General features: G+C 43.0%; 2 protein-coding genes across 2 annotated transcripts in view; one reads left to right on the top strand and one right to left on the bottom strand.

The window, feature by feature from the left end:
* Nucleotides 1–525, top strand: part of LOC308113187 (uncharacterized protein MYH16) — a 44,572-nt gene extending 44,047 nt beyond the window's left edge. Inside the window, exon 23 of the mRNA XM_080469235.1 lies at nucleotides 137–525. Coding sequence (XP_080325361.1) covers nucleotides 137–289 — 153 coding nt within the window. The 3' untranslated portion in view covers nucleotides 290–525. The remainder of the gene's footprint in view (nucleotides 1–136) is intronic.
* A 1,172-nt stretch (nucleotides 526–1,697) lies between these two features.
* gas7b (growth arrest-specific 7b) overlaps nucleotides 1,698–21,077 on the bottom strand; it is a 51,805-nt gene continuing 32,425 nt past the window's right edge. The window contains exons 7-14 of the mRNA XM_080469248.1: nucleotides 19,502–19,617; nucleotides 18,387–18,461; nucleotides 13,038–13,116; nucleotides 10,671–10,799; nucleotides 10,066–10,189; nucleotides 4,863–4,942; nucleotides 4,684–4,782; nucleotides 1,698–3,756 (exon numbers count right to left, since the gene is read on the bottom strand). Coding sequence (XP_080325374.1) covers nucleotides 3,643–3,756; nucleotides 4,684–4,782; nucleotides 4,863–4,942; nucleotides 10,066–10,189; nucleotides 10,671–10,799; nucleotides 13,038–13,116; nucleotides 18,387–18,461; nucleotides 19,502–19,617 — 816 coding nt within the window. The 3' untranslated portion in view covers nucleotides 1,698–3,642. The remainder of the gene's footprint in view (nucleotides 3,757–4,683; nucleotides 4,783–4,862; nucleotides 4,943–10,065; nucleotides 10,190–10,670; nucleotides 10,800–13,037; nucleotides 13,117–18,386; nucleotides 18,462–19,501; nucleotides 19,618–21,077) is intronic.

The following is a 21,077-nucleotide window of genomic DNA, read 5'->3' as shown; positions in this document are numbered from 1 at the left end:
GAATTCTGTACTACAAATATAGATCTTTTAGTTCAGATTTAAAAAAAAAATAAACAACCCTACACTGTGATTTTAATTCCTGAAGCTGTAAAGTAAAATAATAGTGAGCGTGTGCTTGCTGTCGCTGCTCCGTCAGGGTTACAGCACGCCGTACCCCAGCCTGGTGCGATCACCCAGCTCCGCCGGCTCCGAGGGACGAGGAGAAAAGATCCTCAACGACGACAACGAGTCCGTCAGCTCCCTCATCCCCGCTTATCTCAACTCCCTCAAGAAGCTCATGATCGAGTAGAGAGCTGAACCCTGGCTCTGCGCCGCCCCCTGGTGGTCGCCGCCCGCCTGTCGTCTTCAAGGAAAGTTTGTAAACTTTGGACGCTCGCAGTACATTTGTTTGTGTGTACTGCACATTCCTTTAGGGATTTTACTCCGCTCACTTTTATAGCCATTTATGTATAAAAAAAAAAAAAAAACCTATAACATGCTGCAAGACATCCACACATTAAAAAGTCCTTTAATTCCTCCACATTGACCAGGTTTGTTTCGGTTCTTTCTACAGTTCTCTGTACCCCAGCGAGCAGATGATTGGTTGACTCTATGCACTACTGGCTGGCATTTAACTAATTCATAGTTCAGTCACTGTTTTGGTGTTGCTCTTTTTTTTTAAATGTCGCGCAGGATTGGCCACAACCAGAGACTTCCACTCATACATATGTAGGAATAAATCATACGTGTATCGGGCTGATCAGATATTCTTAACATTGCCTCTCTAATGGCATCAAATCTCGGGATATCCGACATCAGCGTCACACATCAGTCATCATCCACGGCTTTGCAGTTATTGCCTGGCTCACAAGTTGCCTGAAGTTTTGTAAACACTACAAGTACGCATGCGCAGCGTTTCTGGAGGCAAGCGCAATCGTGGGAAATAGATATGGGTCGCTTGATAAAATACGTGCAACCACACGGTAAAAAAGATAAAACCCTGATCTGCACATCAAGACTTGCGATATAAATGCGGCCTCAAATTTCGGCATCAAGTTTAGTTTGATTGAGTCAAAGGGTTTCACTTGATGAACAGACAATCTTGATTTTGCAGGACAAGATTTTGGAAATCCACATGAGAGGATATTTGATCTGTCACATCCGACTTACTTTATAACAGGCAAGAGGTGTGTGTGTGTGTGTGTGTGTGTGTGTGTGTGTGTGTGTGTGTGTGTGTGTGTGTGTGTGTGTGTGTGTGTGTGTGTGTGTGTGTGTGTGTGTGTGTGTGTGTGTGTGTGTGTGTGTGTGTGTGTGTGTGTGTGTGTGTGTGAGCTGATCAGCCCTTGACGACTGTCAGGTGCGCTGCATCCGCCTCCCTCACACAATCAACGAAAAACACTGGGAATGCTTTGGTTTCCATGCCAGGCCACCAGATGGTGCTGTGTGTTTGTAAGACAGCCAAGCGCGTGCAGAAAAGAACAATGTAATGCTCTTTCTGTCTCCACTTATGCAGATGATGGTGTAGTGATAATACTTGGCTAAATGTCCATTTTATTGGAGGAGAGCTGTTAATGTGTGCAGCACCAACACTCTTTAATCCTTAATGGACGTAGCGTAAACAAACAGCCATGTTCTTACTTAGGAAATCGGTTGTTGTGTTGATTTGGTGTTAAACAGAAAAAATAAACCAAAGAGAAAGCGAGACGTGACGACTGAGCTCGCACATTTTCATTTTATTAACGAAAGATGGCGACCTTTAGCTGTTAACGCACAAAAAAAAAAAAAAGAACGCCCCCTGGTGGTCAAGCGAGACTTTGCACAGTTTCTGCAGGCGTTAATACAGACGGTAGAATCCACCTGGAAAAACCTCCCAAAGCCGTCAACGCTGCAGGTTCAACAGCTTTGTCACATCTCATGTATTTACAGCTGAACTTGAACTGCCATCAGTCACGAAAAGCACAACAGCTTTTATTTAGAGCACTTTTTTTTCTTATCCAACAACTTACAGGAAATTCTTTAAAAAAAAAAAATCACTGTGGAATAAAGTGCAACAGGCTGATTTTAAAGTCTTATTAGGAATGCAGTAAAACAATGGAAATAAAAGTAAAAGTGGTGCTTTAGATTATTTACTTTTTTTGCCGAATTTGCGATTTCAAAACATCAAAAATTGGCTGTTTGCTAAAGCTGGCCCTCCTCCTGTCAACCATTTCACTTCAGATCTTGAATTTGCGTCATCTTCTACATACACAGTCAATGTGCTGAGCAAACAGAGCAAAACTGGAACATTTTAAACGGGTGTCTTCATAAAATCTCAAAATATTCATTAATTTTAGTATCAGCTACCCTAAACAAACTAAACCTGAAACTACAGGCTACGTATATTTGCTGCTATTACCAATCAAATTCAGACCTTTGTAATATTTTGTCAAAAAAAGTGACAATATGGACTAAAAATGTTGGTGTTATATTACATTATCTAAAAAAAAAAAACATGTCCATAAAGATTGTGTGTCGTGGATCTGTGACACTGAAACTCAATATTTATGGTCTATTTTGTTTAAATGATCCAAGATGCCATAAATGAAAGAATATACAACTATTTTATATGTAAAAAAAATATTCATAAACGTGTCAAACCTTTCCTGGAACCTCCAAGATTCTAACATTACAAAAGTAGAAACGTTTGCATATTTGAATTGAGTATTTTTAAGCAAAACCTGTTTCTGAGAAAGTACCTTCAAAACTACAAAGCTAAATTGTTTTGGTCACATTGGTTTTGCAAAGCAGTACTTCTTTAAAACGTGGAAGTAATATGAGAGGGAAGCTTGTGCTAAAATTACAGGACATGACTCTTAGCTTAGCGCTTAGCAGCAGGTGCTATCAAGGATAGCTGTAGATTCCTTAGCGGGTGATGTTGCTATGGATGCTGCGTAGCATTTGAGCATATCTCTGCTCTCTATCATTGCCTTCTAGTTTGAACAGTTTTTTTAAGTTCTGCTCTGGTAAAATCGAACAATTGTTCACGCAGGTGTAACTCGCCCACTTTGTTTTCCACCTTGTGGCTAGCAGTGCGAAGGAGGAGGGGCTTAGCAACCAGTCAACACCCGCATGCTCACGAGCATCAAAGTACTCTGACACGACGTAACGTAGCAATACTCTATGGTCTCGATGCGTTTAGCGTAGCAGCGTCTGTTAAATCGTTGCGGTTCTGTAGAATTAGCGAAACACTGCAAGCGTGACACGAAGCTAGTCGACGTTTGCGCGTGCTCCTCGTTTGCCGTCGGTGCTCCTGGACCGCCTGAGTGTCCTTTAGTGTCCACAGTCACAGCGTCCTAGCATGAAGTACCACCTTCATTGTTCATGGTTCTCGCCGGACTCAAGTACTGACATCATCAACATGAGCCAGAGAGCGAGACGTGATCGTCGCTCAGTCTGCCAGGAGTCACGTTTGTGTGCAGTGTGTGTGTGTGTGTGTGTGTGTGCAGTGTGTGTGTGTGTGTGTGTGTGTGTGTGTGTGTGTGTGTGTGTGTGTGTGTGTGTGTGTGTGTGTGTGTGTGTGTTGGAAGAGAGTTTTGGTGTGTAGTTTGTGAGTCCAGCACAGACTTCATCTCCCGGTCCCGTCGTCCGGCGAGTAGCCTCCGAGCGTCCACGTCGTCCCCGAGTTCAGATCTCCACGTCCACCGGCCGGACCTCCCCGGTCTTGTTCTCGCGCACCCACAGCTCTCGGTCCTTGGCCGGGTCCACACACTGCAGCAGCTGGTCCACCGGCTCCATCGTCTGGAAGAGGAGGGAACTGCACTCAGCTCAACACTTTAAATGTTGCTCTAGATTTTTGCAGGAATATTTTTTTTTCGATGGACCTGCCAAACGAGTCATTTCATAGCTAAAGTATATAAGTATATATATATAGTTCAAGAAGGGTTTAAACACAGTTTGTTCTATTCAATTTGATTTCAATAGTGCTAAATACGACACAGTCATCTGACGACACTTTTCCAGAGAAAAACCTAAAAACTCCACACGAGCACGTATTGCTGAGAGTAGAAATTAAAAAAAGTCTTTAAAATGGAAGAACTTTAAAAAAAAAAAAACATGTCTGATGTTTCATTACTACTTCATTACTTTGTCATTTTAGTGTTTCTTTTTTAAACTTTTTTTTTTTTTTTTTTAAAGCCATTTTAGTTATTTTTGCTGTTTTGGTCATTTTGACACTTTTTTAATCTGTTTTAGCTATTTTAATGTTTCACTTTTTTTTTAAGTTGTTTTCATCATATTTTGTATGTATTTTGACTCTTTTTGGAATTAAATATAAAAAAAATTCAGTTTTTCCTTTTTTGTACTGGTTTGAGCCATTTTAGCATTTTTAGCTTTTTTAGCTTTTACAACTGAATTTTTCTGGTGGTCGATGCAATTTTATCCAGTTTGGCTGCTCTACTTTTTTCAGCTATTTTTAGCCAGAAGATAAGAGTCCTCATAAAAAAACAACAACAGTACAATGTGTGAATAAAATGAAGATAATTTTAAACGTTCCATTTTCGGCCAGCTTCAGGGAGCCGTCACAGCTCAAGAGCCACACGCGGCTCCAGAGCAAACAATGACTGCTTGTTCAAATCTGTTGCTGATCACACGATCCATTCAGCGACTCTTCTGAGAGGAACCAAGAGAGCGTGAACGTCTTGCCATCAGATTCAGAGTGGTACTCACACTTTGGTTGAACATGTCTGTCTCGTGCCGCAGGGTGGTGTACTGGCAAAGATGCTGCCTTATCATCTCCACCCGTTCCACCTCCAGCCGCTCCAGCTCCTGATGGGAACCAGTTCAAAACGTGGCGTCATTTCAAGGGCTCGTGTAAACGGGCCCTTTTGCCCAACACTCGGTCTTACCAGGCTGGTGGTGACCATCTCCTCGAACCATTTGGACTGCGACTGGTTGTAAAGGTCCACACAGCGCATCAGCTCATCCCCTGGATGAAGCAAGAAAAACAAGTTAATAAGTCTGAAAGTTCCCACCAAAACACCACAACAAAACAAGACCAAACCATGACAAAGCAGCTGTCTCACTTTGGATGAACAACATGCAGCGCACAGAACATCCAGCAGATGGCGCCACAACCTAAACGCTCCCTCCGGGCCAGAACCCAAAGTGTCATGTTGGTTCCGCCTCCCTCCACTGATGCGATTATTCCAAAGCAGCAGATGATGCGGCTTGATAGCAGATTTCATTAGGATAACGTGAGCGATGATAAAAGGAAAAGCTCTGATCTGTCCTTTCATTAAAGTCACAGCCCGCATCCTGCTGACAACTAAACAAACACTAATCATGCGGCGGATTAGATCAGAGAGGGAAATGATGCGCATCTTCCTCTGGGCTTTATTATCTGCTCACGGTTCTTCTTTTAAATGGCTCCCAAACAGAGGACAGGATTCAAACAGGTCCAGAAACCCAACTGAGGAGAAGTTTCCGTCCACAGCAGAGTGAGGTATTACGAGCACCTGCTCGGGGGGGGGGGGGCCGTCGGTCCAAGATGGCTCCGACCCATCGAGGCTCTCCGACAGCTCTAAAGATCCCCTGTGGCGTCTGGCACCAAGATGTTAGCAACAGATTGCTGTCAACAGCGAACTCCAGCCCCGGTGGCTCGGTCTTTCTAGAGCATGCGTCACAAAAACTCTGGAAACGGTCTGCACCATCTGATTAAAGGTACGTCAGAGGAAGATGATATCCTCATCGTGTCAATCGGTTTCGGTCAGATTGTGTATCGGTGGTGGTGTTGAAGTTACTAAACCAGGAGATTTGTTCTGACCCTTGTCAGCGTCACCACTTGGGCCCCGTTAACAACAACGCAAAATCGAAATCTTGTTTCGTTTCAAGTGTCCATTTATTGAAATAAAATGAAATGTTCAAGATGCTGAATTGTCATTGAAACTTCATCTTTGCAAAATAAGATACAGTTTTTGTACGTGTATCACAAATCCGAATTAGAAATGCAGTTATTGCCGTGTATAGTTTTCACAATAAGAGCAATGTGTCTTGCTGGGATTGGTGCAAAACAGCAAAACAGTAAATTAGTGCAAACAGACTCCATATTCTCCCGGGAACTTGGTAGTTTTATAGTGGACAGTCACCGTGATAACAATCCAACTTGGTCGTCTGTCCATACAAATGTCAGTGTACTCGCTACTGTTAATGTTTATAGTGTATTGTTCTCTCAACAGCACCCACTAGTGGCCCAAAGAGAAAACTATATCATTTTCAGCGTTTCTGTCATTTTCATGTAAACAGTCATCCTTTTCAAAACGTTGCTTTGTAAACGTGAAACTTTTCTCAAACGAAAATGCAAAAACAATGAGTTTTCACAGGAATCGTCATGTAAACGGGGCCTTAAAACTCCAACTGCTCCTCGGGCACTTTATAGAAGCAGCCTGCGCTTCTCTTTATCTCTGCAGTTACGATTAATTATCACAGCTCAACAGCAGAGGAACACTCTTTCCCAGGGGATCAATGAAGTAACTTTTAATAACAATAGAGCTGTGGAATCAAAACATACATCTAAAAGTGGCTAAAACGCACCCTGGAGGCATGAAGACTGTCGGTTTGTCGTGTTTCAGAGTTTCGTAAACTCTGCCGAGTCTTCTGAAAGCGTGAGGATGACTGACATGAAGCGATGATGAACAAAGTCTGTGTGCCGAGCGATAATGAGACGTTGTCGCGAGCAGACAGATGCCCCGTTTCACTTGTTTTGGCATCAGTCTGCTTCACACGGGCAGCCAGACGCCACCAGCACCTCTGTTACATAACAGTGTGGATATAAAAACAAGGCCTTTTCTCTTCTTTTCTTTTTTTTTTTTCCTTCTCGTGATCTCTCAACACACACTCGCAACACACAACTTTCAACTGTGTTCATAAACTCATAGATTATATCGTTTTAGATTAGTGACCAAAATTTACTCGATTTTAACAGTGGAAGCCATTTTAGCAATTTAAGCTACGTTGAGCCTTTATAGCTATTTTAGCCATTTTTATGTAATGAAATTGAACTATTTTGGCCATTGGATCCATTTACTCGTTTTAGCCCCCTGCCCGATGGCTACTTTTTAAAACCCCTGGTATGCTGGATTTGTTGTTTTCACTTAATTAATTTTTTTCCCCCTAAATAGTAAAAAATTAAATATCAAAATCAACAATTCATATCAATCAACCAAACATATTTCACTAAACAAAGTGAATAAGTAACAGCAGAACAATATAATCTGGTTGAATGTCTTCCGAGTAAAACTTAATAAATCCCACCACTTCTCCACAAGTACCATATAAATTTTTAGCTTCCACTTATTTAATAACCAATTTACTTGAACATGTTAGAGCTACTATATTAACCAATTATCTGAATATTGGTCAGCAAATGACACCATATTTAGTATGTCTGATGCCATACATATAGTTAATATAAAGAATGAATAGTTAAGGACCCAACAATGACCCCTGGGGGACGCCGCAGGTCATGTCCAAACTTCTAGAACAACAATCACCAATCGTCACAAACGGTTTTCCGTTAAATAACTCCTCAGCCCATCCGATTCCTGAAAATTCCTGACAACACCAGAAAAGAATATCATCATTAGCATTAGCCTGTAGCTAATTAGCGTTAGCCTGTAGCCACAGTAGATGTGACATTAGCAGCCCTAAAATTTATTTTAATCTTTAAAAAGGAGCTAACATTTTAAATATGGAGCATCTCCCCAAACAAACTAACTCCAGTTGAACTTTAACAAGTGATGAGACGCAACTATAATCAAGTACTGATTTTCCAAAATTGGAAGTTTTGTTTGATGTAGCATAAACAAGAGCAAATGCTAATGTTTAGCTGCTAGCCCTAACTATAAACCCAAATTATACAATAGTGCTAAACAATGACACATGTTTTCTCATTTGAGCAACAATGTTGTTTCTGTTGTGATACTTAATTAGCTTCAATAATTATTGAGAAAACAAAAAAGCAAAGAAAGGAACCAAAAGCCACTCTGGAAAACTTCCAAACCTCACAAGTCTGATTATGTTTACTTTTGGAAAAAGTTATGAATAATAAATGTTTCTGGTGAAATTCAAATGTATATTGATCCACAGCCGAATGAAGCCTCCTTTAAGTGTATTGTTTGAGTAACATTTGTGGGGGAAAAAAAAAATACCTCAGTAAATGACTTGGATATTTACGAGAACAGAAGCAGAGCAGGAACCGTTCCTTCATTTCTACAAAATCACAGCTAGAACCTTTACCTGGATGTTCTTCAGATATTGTTTGATATAAACTGCACATTCACAAATTTATGAATTAAAAAAAAAACGCAGAAGAATTCATGTATTTTTCAGGTTTTTTTCTAATTTCTCTATTGTGACCTTCATGTTGATAAATCCGGGGTTCCTTTTAAGTATTTCAATTCAGTGGAATCACTGGAGAAGCTGCTGTAAAGTCAATTTAAATCTGTAAAAGAAAAAGTTTGATAACTTTAAAAGGCCGTGTCCACCGTACTTGTTTCTTTTACACCACGGTGAAATTCCTCCTCTGCAGCTCTAATCCCTCCGATAGATGACACCACCAAGTGGGAAGTCTATTTTAAGCGGCCAGATTCTTAATGTATGTGTGAGCGATATTTGCCCGCCTCACAACCCCCCCCCCACCCCACCCCGACGGGCAGTGGAGCTCGGCCGCCGCCCACACCTCCCTGTCGCTCGGGTGTGAAGGCGGACCGGCAGAGCAGGGAGGGTTTTCGTCCCTCCGCTCCCATCGTCTGCACTCTGAAAAGAAAACACAGTCTGGCCGGCGGTGCTGATAAAAGCTTGTGAGTCACGGTAATGAAAAAGACAAACACAGCGTCTCGGGGTCACGACTCGATCTCTGATGATCACTTCAGCGGAGGGCCGGAGCAACGTGGTGGGGAGGGACCCGACCTAATGAGCGCTGGAATAAACATTTACTGAGAACAGAATGACAAAAAATAACGAGGGTGGGAGACAAGTCTGCGCAGCGATCAGTGTTGATTTAGCAAGAAATTCCAACAAGCTTTGATTTGTTGGTAAATGTGGCTCTTTAGACCCGATATAGTGGCTCCGTGGAGCTTTTTCAAGAGACATACTATGTATTTCCGTTTTAAATTTGAGCACAACTCTGTAAATAAGGATCCATTTACAAGACAGTGGTGCTTAGAGACACTGAAAGCACAACTTTTTGAGAACGGCTCTGAAAATGCGACTATTTGAAAACGCTCCATCTCCGCGTAGACTGCAGAAACGCTGCTGGAAATTCTAGAATATGTCAAATATAATAAGACTCCAGATAACAGAAAGAGGCCGTCGCTTAGAGCAGGTGTGTCAAACACATTTCAGTTCAGGTGCTACATGCACCCCAATTCCATCTTAGGTGGGCCGGACGGGTCGAATAGTGCCATAATAGCCTTAAAATGGAAGTTTTTCTTTGTTGTGGCGCAAAGTAACCATGATGAAAACGTCTATATTTCCGCAAAGCCAAACAATTACTGTGGAAAATGACTACTATCTCAACATAAAGCCAAGTTTAATGAAACTTTGTTGCGCAAAATGCTGTGAAATGTCCACAAAACTTCTCCAAAAACGGTTGCATTATGGGTGTTTTTACAAATATACCCTGACAGCATGGCTTTGAGACTAATGCTAACATGCCAGCTGATATCTCAGCTCAGGTCTCAGTGTCGCTACTCTCAATTTGTTTTAAAAAAAAACAAAACCCTGGTTTAGAAGTAACGTCTTAGTGAAACAGAGTTTTAGAAGAAAACTCGACTGTGCGACTCAGTAATCAGTTGAAAGATGAATACAGCTATTACATGTTTCTTCAGCTTTTGTCACAAAACAAGTTTGTTTTATGTTCGTAGAACCAGTAACGAACGTCCGCCAGTCCATACCGAACACTGCGGCGCATCGACGTGGACGTTCCCCCCTCCCCCACTCATACACACACAAGCCGCACAAGGACCTCGGCTACCTAGAACAACAAACACCTGAGTGAACCCGTGACCCCGGAATGACCCCTGGCGTTGCACTTCGACCCCGGGCTCTGACCTGCCTGCGTGGATTTCCTGCGGGCTTTCTTGATGTCCTCCTCGATCTTGTTGCTGAGCTTGATCTCCAGCTGCTGCGTTTTGACCTCCAGCTCCTTCTGCCTGTCAGCCAGAGCTTTTCGGGCCTGAAGGGAGACGAATCAGAGTCCGAGTCAGAGATCAGAGTGGGGAAGAAAAAAAAAAGAAGGAATTCCTGCTTCTTTTTTACACCGTGTCCTCTGCACAATGTTCTAGAAATTCTAGCATCATTTTAATTGAACCTTCACAGCATTACGGACTCCATTCATCGCGGAGATAGCGCTGCAGAGGTTTTTAACTTTCATCTGTCATGTGGCGTAAAAGCTGCCTCATGTCATGGCCGTTATCTTATTTCCTGTCCCTGAATGCTCAATTGTCCATGAGTTTATCTGGGAGTAACTGTTTGGTTGCCTCGAAGATGACAGATGATGTGAGACAGATTCGCCTTCGGGCTTCGGCCAACTGTTTGGTTGGGGGTTTTTTTTAACTGTAAAAGTGGGAAACGCTCCAGAGACAGATCCCGCCTGTGAAAGAGATGTGGAATTACAACCAGGCCGGGTGATTTTACATTTAAACGCGCGCGTCTACCTTCTCCACAGCCGCGTAGCGGACCACCAGCTGCTTCCGAAGGTCTGCGATGTGGTGGTCGAACCTCTTCATGTCCTTCTTGAAATTCTCGCGGAAGGTCAGAAACGGCTTCTCCACTTCACTTTGGAGCTGCAACAGGAAACAAGCGGGGAGGGTTAAACCCCCAACCCGAACAGGACGCACTGAGAGACACACTGCAGGAGAAATCTGCTACTGAGAACCCGTTTGCGCAACAACTTTTTGAAAAAGTTTCGTTGAAGTTTGGGGCGTCGGTTTCCACGACAACGAACCAAATTTTTTTGAAAACGATCCGTCTCTGTGGAAATGTGGAAAAACCTTTTGAAAGGGATGCTGCTTTGCAAAAATGTTCACACCTTCATTTGGTTTTGTTTTAGTTTTCACACCGCCCAAACCACCTGGTCACACTGTGACATGTATATTTTGCATCTTAACAGTAATATATTTCCTTTTCTACTTGACATTTGTGCTTATGCATTCAATTTACTTTCTTGCTTTGTTAAAACGTTTTTTTTCTTTTTAAGGTAATGGCTTCTTTTCATTGGTGATTGTGATGATTGTCAATACTCAAAATCTGCATTTTCACAGCAAAGAATATTTTATTCTTCAATGAAAAGCATGAATGATGTGCACTTCGCTGGACTCAGTTACTAGGTAGCCAAACACGTTTGGAAAGGAAGTGCTTTTCTCAATCCAGGCAATATTGCTTCGTAATCCAGTTCTTTTTCTCATGTACTCAGAACCAGTTGCGCACCTGAACGCTACTCTGGAGACAAGAAAGCAGTTTTCGGTATTTCGTCGTAAAACGGCAAAGTTACAAGTATCTGTGCTTTTGTCAATTTAGGTTTTCTGGAGCTTTTTTTTTTTTTTTTCTTTTTTTATTTAACTCGTTTCTTGGCTTGTTATCACAGAACTGTCCAGTCCAGACATCAGGTTTGTGAATTTGCCTCCAAAAAGCGTCACTTGTTCCTATTAAGGCTATAGTGAGCTAGAATTAGCTGCATTTGGACGTATGACATTTTGTGTTCGCGGTAGAAAAAAAGCACACATAACTTTGGATTACTTTCAGATCTCTGATAAGGGGAAAGAATCTGTCTGGCTGATTCATGAATTGAACGAAAATATTAATCTCGATGCAGATAGAGGAACCCTCCGTGCATATTAAGTGCAGTAAAATGACTTCTTTTGTTGCTAAAGCTATCAATCCTCCCCCTGCGTATCTGATTTAATTATCCAGAAACCTTAATAAGCTCCTCTCCCTCCGGTGGCTTTCGACAGTATGTCATCATCGTCTCGCTCGGAGCCACTTCAGGATGAGAAATGGTTTGATCTGCAGGAGTCAACCAGCCAGAATATGAGGTACGAACGCTGCCCGGCTTCCTCTTCCTTCCAGAAGGTGAAAAACAGTGTGGCGCCCAGCTGTACTCGTCTTGACGGGAAGCAGCCGGCTCTCTGGTCATATGATCCCAATAAGCGGTGTGGCGTTCGGTCCCAGCTGTCGCTGATGAATGGGATCTGCAGCTCCTTGCGGAAGTTTCCCCCCGAAAGTCATCGTTCAAAGTTCATTTCCACTCCAATCCTTCCCTCTCCTCCTCCTCCTCCGTGGAGCTGGACGGGTGCCGCACATCTGCACATCTCTGGAGGATAACATCACCGACTCCATTTCCTCTCGCCAGTGCAGCTGTAATCCCGGCCTCTAACTTCGGTCTGCCCTCGTGCCCCTCCCCCAGCGAAAAGGAGCTCAAATTCAGGATTTCTCTCTTGATTAGCACTGGACTGTTTCTGGACTGCTCAGCGTTTTTAATGGGACCCGTATCGTTTCTTACCAAAGGGGAATCAACGGAACGGACTAAAAGTGGTGCGAACTTTTCAAAGCCTCAGTGTCACATGTGTGTTTAAACCCTCAGAGTCACCAGGAAGCTCTTTACTGCACCTAATCTCATGGAAACACGTCTGTCCGTCCTGTGATTCAATAACCGTGACGTTGGACCAAAGAATTTCCTCAACTCACAACAGACCAGACCTCAGTTGATCCTCGAACACCTTTATGATTAATGGCCAATGAAAACACGGACTCTACTTTCACAGGTTTAGCTCCGGTTCGATTCCAAGTTGTTTTGAATCGAGTGATACGATGATGAGGCTGGTGTCAAATTACGACTATTTGATGTCAGCTTGAAAAAAAACATCTCCCTAAATACTTCACATTAATGGGGTCTTCTGCTCTAGGAGTTCGAGGTTGGATATAGACTGATGTCTGTGTGTGCATTTATCCAATAGTCTGTTCCATTTATTAAATACATTTGGCTTCGCGTCCGTTAATCTGTGAGCTGATGTCGGATGAATTACCTTTGAGGAGAACTTTAGGTGAACCTCGGCTTCATCTGCCAGGCTCTTCTTCAGCTGGGCCCAAGCCTCCCCCAGAGTCCTGGGAACAGATAAGAAAGAGGGGGGGGGGGGGGGGGGGGGGGGTGTCAGTGTGCTGAATATCTCACACCAGACAGGACCACACACTTTATACAAGTGAGACGAGGAGATGATGTTTAGACGAGGCTCGGAGCAAAGGTTCACAAGTGTTCGCAGTCCGATACAACTCTGCTTCGTCTCTTCGCCGTGAAGCTTCGACGCAGCCGGAGGGAAGCAACATCAGCATCCAGCGATTTCAGATTAAGCGATGAACATTATGTAATAACGGCTCGTCTCTTTCTTCGGCCAGGCCGACGTTTTGTTTTGACTCTGAGAAAGTGAGCAGAGCAGCGCAGATAGCTCTCCTTCATATTTCATCAGACTGAGGGCTGTGGAACAATGAGCCAGCAGGCGGGCGGCGGTCCCAGACACGAGGCTTTAGGTCCGGAGCTGACGGTCTTCACGGGTTAGCGGGTCGCTTCAAAGCGCCGCCCTGAATGGGAGACATGTGTGGAATTCCCTCTTGCTGACATCCAACGCATTCCTGAGCGCCGTCAAAGGGAAGTCAGGCACCTGCAGCTCTGTCCGGGCCATTGGGAGCTCTTCAGAATCAAGAGATCCATTTATGGCTCAAGGTCGTGTAAAAGTATGAAAAGAACTCCAAACAAGTTTGAGAAGGAAGTGGGTGTAGCGGCACTTTAACCTGTTTAAGGTGCCACTCTGGTGAGGACGGGTAACAACGCATTCGGGGACAACAATGATCAGAGTTCAAAGCGTAGTTTTTCCTTTGAATATGACACTCCATTTATTTTCATGTACTTTCTACAAGTCAGTGCCTCTCATTAAGTACTCAGCCCACTCCTGGGTTCCTCTCACCACATTACTTTTCCTCTGTCACTCACCCTGACACGATCTGAAAACTGATTGCTCTCCCGGTCCTGCACACCTGGCATCGATTACCTGGAGGCTTTATAACCTCCACCTTGCCCTCGCGCCACCTAGTGGGCGAACATAAAATCTACACAGATGGGGGCAGCACACACAGACAACGGAGATAAACAATAATCCCATATGAAGCATTAAATGACTCCTGTAGTCGGGCGTTGATTTGTCAGTCCCTTCCAGTCGGCTCATTAAATCTAGTTAGTTGTACGACGGTGTTCACTTTTCTGCACTGGATGATTTAGATAAATTCTCGGTACCTTCAAAAGCAGAAAACAATCCAAGCGATATCCTGGACAGTATGTCAGGCTGCAACTAAATATTTTAGCTTCCATGTCCTCCCAACACGCTTTCCTTGAACCAGCGTATACTCATAAAGAAAGACCCTCTTTCACAACAGCCTGAGCTCACGCAGTTCTAAATGCCTGTAATTTGCCACCAGCCTCGTGATCAGATCGTATGAAAATAAAACCTGATGAGCTGATGTCAGTCCAAAGTGAGCATTCAAACCAGACTAAAGTCAGAATCCCCAACAGTTTGTGATGACTTCAGAAACTCCTACAACTCGTCAGCTAAACAGTGAGACATCCTTCACTTCACTTGCTCGCACCAGAAAACTTCTACTTCCAGGAATCCTCTCATCCGAGGGCGGCTAACCTGCAAGCATGCACCTTGTAATGTGACACCAGAATCATCTGTTGTTCCTGAAGAAAGACGATTCTGTGAAAAGCGTTTGGAGCAATAAGCTTTGGAGCTGAAACAACTAATCGATTTAATCAATTAAAATCAATTATTAAAATAGATGTCAACTAATTTACCCATCGATTAGTTTTTACCGTAAGCGGATCGTTTTTCTTCCGGCATATCCAAACAATTTGTTCCGACAGTGACCACAGTGTGGCAGTAATCTACCAGCACAACAGGAGAAGAAGCCAACAGGCAATAGTTAGCCTGTTGGCTTGTTTTGCGTCACATGCGTCACAGCACAGTCAATGTTTCCAGCAAGATGGCGGGGGCAGCTGCCGAAAGGTAACGGGAGAAAAGAGTCACACCAGGAGAGAAAACTTCATGAAAAACAGTAGTGGGAGCATTTTAAAAAAAAAACTGCAAAAAAGCCCTGACCTACAGACTGACAAAAGCAGTTTACATTTGTGTCCAATTATTACTCCTTAAGCTTAAATTAGGTCAATTTTGAGCTATTCTACAGAAATTATTTAATTAATATGCTGTAAAACACATCATTTTCTTATATTTTCATGAAGTAAAAAGTAAAACAGGTTCGTAATACTGACCTGGGTAAAGAAAGGCTACACGAAAAGGTTTGTTTCAAAAAATGATTAATCATATAAATAATCTACAGATTAACTGTCGTTACAGCTCTAATCTGAAACTTTCTGTGACGGACAGGTTTTGTTTTTTTATCAATGAGAACATTTGGAATTCTGACAAGTTGTCGCTGCAGCCTTCCACAAATAGCGGCTCTCTTCCTTTTCTTCAGCCTAACTGTTCGAATTTGAGCATAAATTCTTTCATCAAGTCTTTTTGACGGTCCCTACTCGTCACTCAGTACAACAAATACGGCCGAATTCAAGAAACGCGTACATGCATTTATCCAGGAATGAAGGAATGATGCGGCCGGAAACCGATACGGTTGATGTTTCACGCCGGCGCCGTGGTGGTTCGGTTGAAGCGGCTGAGTGTAAGCAGGGGACGACTCAGCCACCGTGGCTGAACAAAGAGGAGAGCACCACCAACAGGAACCTCCTGTAAACACGCCGGCCTTCTGTTTATGTTCCGTGTAACTCGGCAGAATGTGCCTTGTGTATCTTTGAGGTCTAACCAATCAACCAAAGGCATTTCCTTCTCCGTGGAACCTCCTTCGTGTGTCCTACATTGTTGTTGGGATGCGTGTTTACTCTGCAGCACACTTCTTCCTTCTTTAATGTCGTCTGTGATATGTTGTGAGGCCATTCATAACCACAAGGCTCTTTAGGACAGGACCTTCACTGGACGCTTCTGATGAGCAAATAGTAAACAACTAAGAAGATCACAAGAATCACAAACTACTTGTCCAAATGGGTAACAGCTGGTATCAGTGATTGTTTAATAATAGCTGTTCAAAATATCAAATAAGTCCTTAAAACAAATCACACTGTGTAAGAGATATAAAAAAAAAAAAAAGAAAAGCAAAACACAATAATAAACTTTCAAGAGAAGACCTGGGAGACGTTAAAAGATTCTGCTTTCTCTCTTGGAGGTATACAGGAGGGAAAGAGAAGTTTAGGAACCAGAGATTTAAGACCATTAATATAACATTTTCAAGTAAAAATTAAACATTTTGAAGCTTGTCGTATGTTCGTCTGCACGATAGCGGTGCTCAGAGTGACTGAAAACCCAACGAGAATGGTGTCCACAGTGGAACTTTTCGAAAAAGCTCCAGCTCCGTGTAAATACGGGGAACTGGTCTGACTCCATCTTATAGCGTCTTGTTCTCTGCGTGCATGTGTGTGTGCTTTCATTACAAAAACAACCCAACAGCACCAACGAGTGACTCTAGATGCTAACTTCATCATTTTCAGCGTTTGTCGTTTCCATGGAAACACACATGGTTTTTCAAAATCGCCGCATAAATGCAAAACTTTTCTGAAAGGAAAACGCAGAAAATAACGTAACCAGGGCCTAAATGTTCCTTTTTTTTCTTGCTTTTGTTTTCACAGGCTTCATCCATCTCAAGCATGTAGAATTCCACACGTTCAGCATTTCAAGAGGCTCGTAACAGAAGCCAGACCAGACTGAAAGCTCCTACAGTGTCAGAACGACGAGTGTTTTTCACACTCGATGAATTACATCTGTCACGAGCACGCAGGCTCGCAAGTGAGACGCAATCACTTGCCAGCAGAAAAGTCTATCTGAGGGGAAATGTATCTCCCCCATGTACTTCATCCCGTCACCACAGTTCAGACAGAGCAGCAGTCGAGCGAAATATATCTAGAAATATGATTTTGTTTTTTGTTTTTAAGTCGTCACATGTCTCATCGCCACACTGCTACCAAACAAATGGCAAATTCAGGAATAAATAGACGGCCGGTTCTGGGCTGCAGCCAGTCGGATGGTAGGAACCCAGCAACAAAACAGCGATTGTCCCATTGGACAACGGTGCCGGCCCGAGGGAGAGCATAATGAAAGTATTGTGTTGCACTTTTGCGGGGTGTGGGCAGGCTGAGCCGGCTGGCATAATCTGGATTCTATATGGGGCAATTCCATCCCACTCTCCTCCAGAAAGCCGGTACGAAGAGGAATTACCTTAAAGGCTTGTAAATAGTGTCGCATAACCCTCAGTCTCACTCTGTCAATTCTAGAGCGCCGTCGTCTGGTTTCCTTAATCAAAGATGGAGAAGTGAGTCCACGCAACTTGTGATTGGTTCTTCATGTAGAGATCCAAGTACATCTTGCAGAGTGACTTTCTGTGACTTTCAATATGTAATTTATGATAAAATATCATGTAACATGTAAGCCATGATATTGTATTGACAAGTTGGGATAGTGAATACTTCAATTATGGAAAATCTGTGAAACAGATTCCCAATATCTTTTGAAAATACGACTTTCATGACAAGTCACTATAAAATCAAACACGTTAGCTCTGGCTGACACGTTAACGAGAGCCAACATGTTAAATCTGCACATTATAACAAGCTATATAAGCCTCCTTTGAGCTTTGTGATAAAGTAAGAGAAAGACAAAGAGAATCCGGAATGTTTCAACTCTGACATTTAACCGCCCGGCGTCACTTCTCCTTGTGGGCCGACGTCCAAGTGTTCTCCTCCCAAACCAGGCCCGTCTCCTCTCAGCTTCCTGTTGCTCTCCATGTTCCTGCGTTCCCTCGGTGGATCAGACAAAGAGCTGCACTCAGCGTGAAATCCCCTCTGCTGTCGCATATGAGAAGCTACTGACTTTCTTTATTTACCCCTGCAGGGCTTTTCCCTGAACTCTCCTTTTAACCCTCTGTGGGGCAGACAACACATGCGCACATATGTTTCGTTTGAACACTTTTCTTTTTCTCGTCCCAACTTCCTTGATACGTAATTCCTCTCTTCTTCATTTTCCCCCACTTATTCCATCATCTGGTAGTGAACATCCCTCAGCTTTGAGGCTCCTTTGTTCCCACTCTGACCTTCACTGCGACCTCCCGGTGGAGAAATATACCCTCAGCAGAGCAATAAAGAAGCTCCTTAATATTATGATTACAAGATATACAGCCCCAGAAACACATCTTTTACATCCAAAGTGGCTCCACAGTGGGAGAAGGGGAGGGTTTGTTGATTCATGCAGCCAGTTCTTCACACTCACCCTTCTTCCTGGCCGGCCAGCGGGATCTGGGAGAGCTTGGAGAGGTTCTTGGCGTACTCCTCCTCGATCTTTATCCTGTCAGGGAAGCAGAAGGTTTTGGATTACCACACAGACTACAAATTCTCAGGACCTGTTTGCACGTTTTCATGTATAAACACATCGTTTTTATCGTTTTTGTCTCAGAAATGTTTTGACACGTGATCCAGGCGATGGTGCAGCAAAAGTACACTTTACTGGGGAAGTGTTGTTAAATTCAAGAGTTAACAACAAACGCCAAACTCATTATGAGTGATTCTTTCTCTGGCATAGGCAGAACTATTTACGATGACCGCAGTGCACATGTGCAACAGGAGCGTCACAGAAAAGTTGAGTTTTTCCCGTTTAGCATTTTTTAAAAGTTTCACCTTCAAACCATTTTTTAAAAGTTCAGTTTTCAGTGACTCCGAACACCGTTGTCGTATAAAGGGACACCTAAAATGCAATAAAAGTTTGCAGTTTTCATGAGCAGATGTCATAGAAACAGAACCTAGAACACTTTGTAGAACTCCCTGTTTTTAACATTTATAAAAATACGCAGCGTTTTTGCATTTTCGTTTAGGAAAACTTTCGTGTTTAGATGTTTTGAAAACGATATCTGTTTTCACTTTGGAAGCAGTTTTCAAAAAGTTCAGTTTTTAGTCACTCCGAGCACCGTTGTTGTATAAACAGCCTTCTAAAATGCAAAGAAATTTTACATTTTTCATGAGAAATGGTTGTGAAAACGGCCTAGAACCATTGTCGCAATCCTTGTTTACACAGCAATTTTCATTTCAGAAAAGTTTCATGTTTAGACGGCTACGTTTTGAAACCAGTCCGTTCCACTTTGGAATTCGTTGATCAGTTTTCAGCGACTCTGAGCGACCCCCAAGACTCCAAAACATTTTTTACTTGAAAACATTGCTGTCTAAACAAGCCCTCGGTTTCTATGTGTGTTTTCCCTCCATTGAGCAATACGCCGATGACAAAGGAAAAAAAAAAGAGGAAGCGGTTTGCTTGAATAGTTTGGTTTTCATGGCAACCCGAGGACCCGGCGTGAAAACCGCGATGAGTCGCTGGCAGATCGGAAAAGCAGATACCTCTCTCGGATGAACTCTGCCATCTCTTTCTGCATCTGTTTCCCCTTCAGCTGTTTGTGCACCAGCACCTCGAAGCCTGTGATGCAGCCGTTGCCCTGGGGATCCTTCTTATCGTTCTGCGAAGGTTAAAAAAAACACACACACACACATATATATAGCGGGCTGTCAGACGCTTAGCAACAAACACGAGGACGTCACTGAAACACACAGATCTCAAACCCAAACCTGAGACAGGTCTACTAACTTTCTTACCAGGCTGATACATGTCAGGTAAGAGTGGTAATGTATTACGACATGACATGATTTGCAATAAATCCAAACCAATAGATGATGATAATGCACTATTTCTTTACCATTGCATGGTAAATAAAGTTGATTTTAGCAATTTAATTAGCATAGGAACATTTTAATTACACAATTTTCCTTCCTTGATATGAATTCTGTCAATTTAAATTTGCAGAGTGTGAACGTAGAGTTCACAAAGCATTATTTTGCAGTCCAGTTCGTCTTTTGCAATATGTTTTGTTTTGTTGTTGTTGTTCATGTTACACTGAAAAGTGACATGAACTTAACAAAAATATGTTTGTTTTTCATCCAGGACAACAAGCTACTGAAAATAATCTTAACTCCTTTCTTCTTTTCTGAAGTCCGAACAATTTATGGAGGGGGTACTATGGTAGCTAGGAGGCTAACAGTTGCTAATCACTTCTGGAGAAAACAGTAAATATTGCGACAGAAGTCCAAAACAGCCAACATTCTGACGACTGGAATGAATTAAGTTCAAGGGCTGGCTGCTCGCTGCGACCACTGTGAATACGCCTCAACTCTCTCTGTTGTGCCGTCACCACTGTGAGCATGCGATGCGTTAGCCTCGCAGGCCACACCTGGTAGAGATTACGCCGCGAGAGGCGGGAGATGTCCAAACAGAGCGGCGGAGTCCAGCTGGCTCGTTGCACTCCTTGCATGTAATGTTTCATCCTGCCGCGGCGTGTTGTTGGATCCGACTGAAGCCAGCGCTGAGTCTCGGCGTGCGGCGCGGCCAGGGCCAGATAAATATGGAGTCACGGTGAAAGATGAGAAGGCTGCTGTGTTGTTTTTGTTCTCATGGACTTACAGGGATGACGCTCATTCATTGATTTACTACGGATGGCGGCAAACTGACAGAGTTCACCGTCTTTGTTCTTCTTGTGGAGTCATTCTCCTCAATGGATTCTTAATCTACGAGATTAAACCAATCGGCATCATAATGGAATGGATGTCTTTGTCCTTTTCTCTAAAGTTGTTACTAATTGCCGATGTGATGACTTTGGTTTTGTAGTCGTACCTGAATTGAAGGTATCACCAAATGCTGGGAGTTTCTTCCACCACCATCTCAACCCAGTACTCACATGACCATACATAGCTTGTGAGCTTAATGCCAACAAACCTTCAAAAATACACATTAACGTTTAAGCGCAGTTGCGCATAAATTGATTGCGCAGCCACTATCAGAAAGCACGGATACCGACTAATGCTCTTACAAACTCTCATTGCCAATCGGTACATCCGTATTATGAGGACTGTGCAGTGGCTCCAT

This window comes from Lipophrys pholis, assembly GCF_963383615.2.
Source record: "Lipophrys pholis genome assembly, chromosome: 1".
Lineage (NCBI taxonomy): Eukaryota > Metazoa > Chordata > Actinopteri > Blenniiformes > Blenniidae > Lipophrys > Lipophrys pholis.
This window is presented reverse-complemented; position numbering and strand designations above follow the sequence as displayed.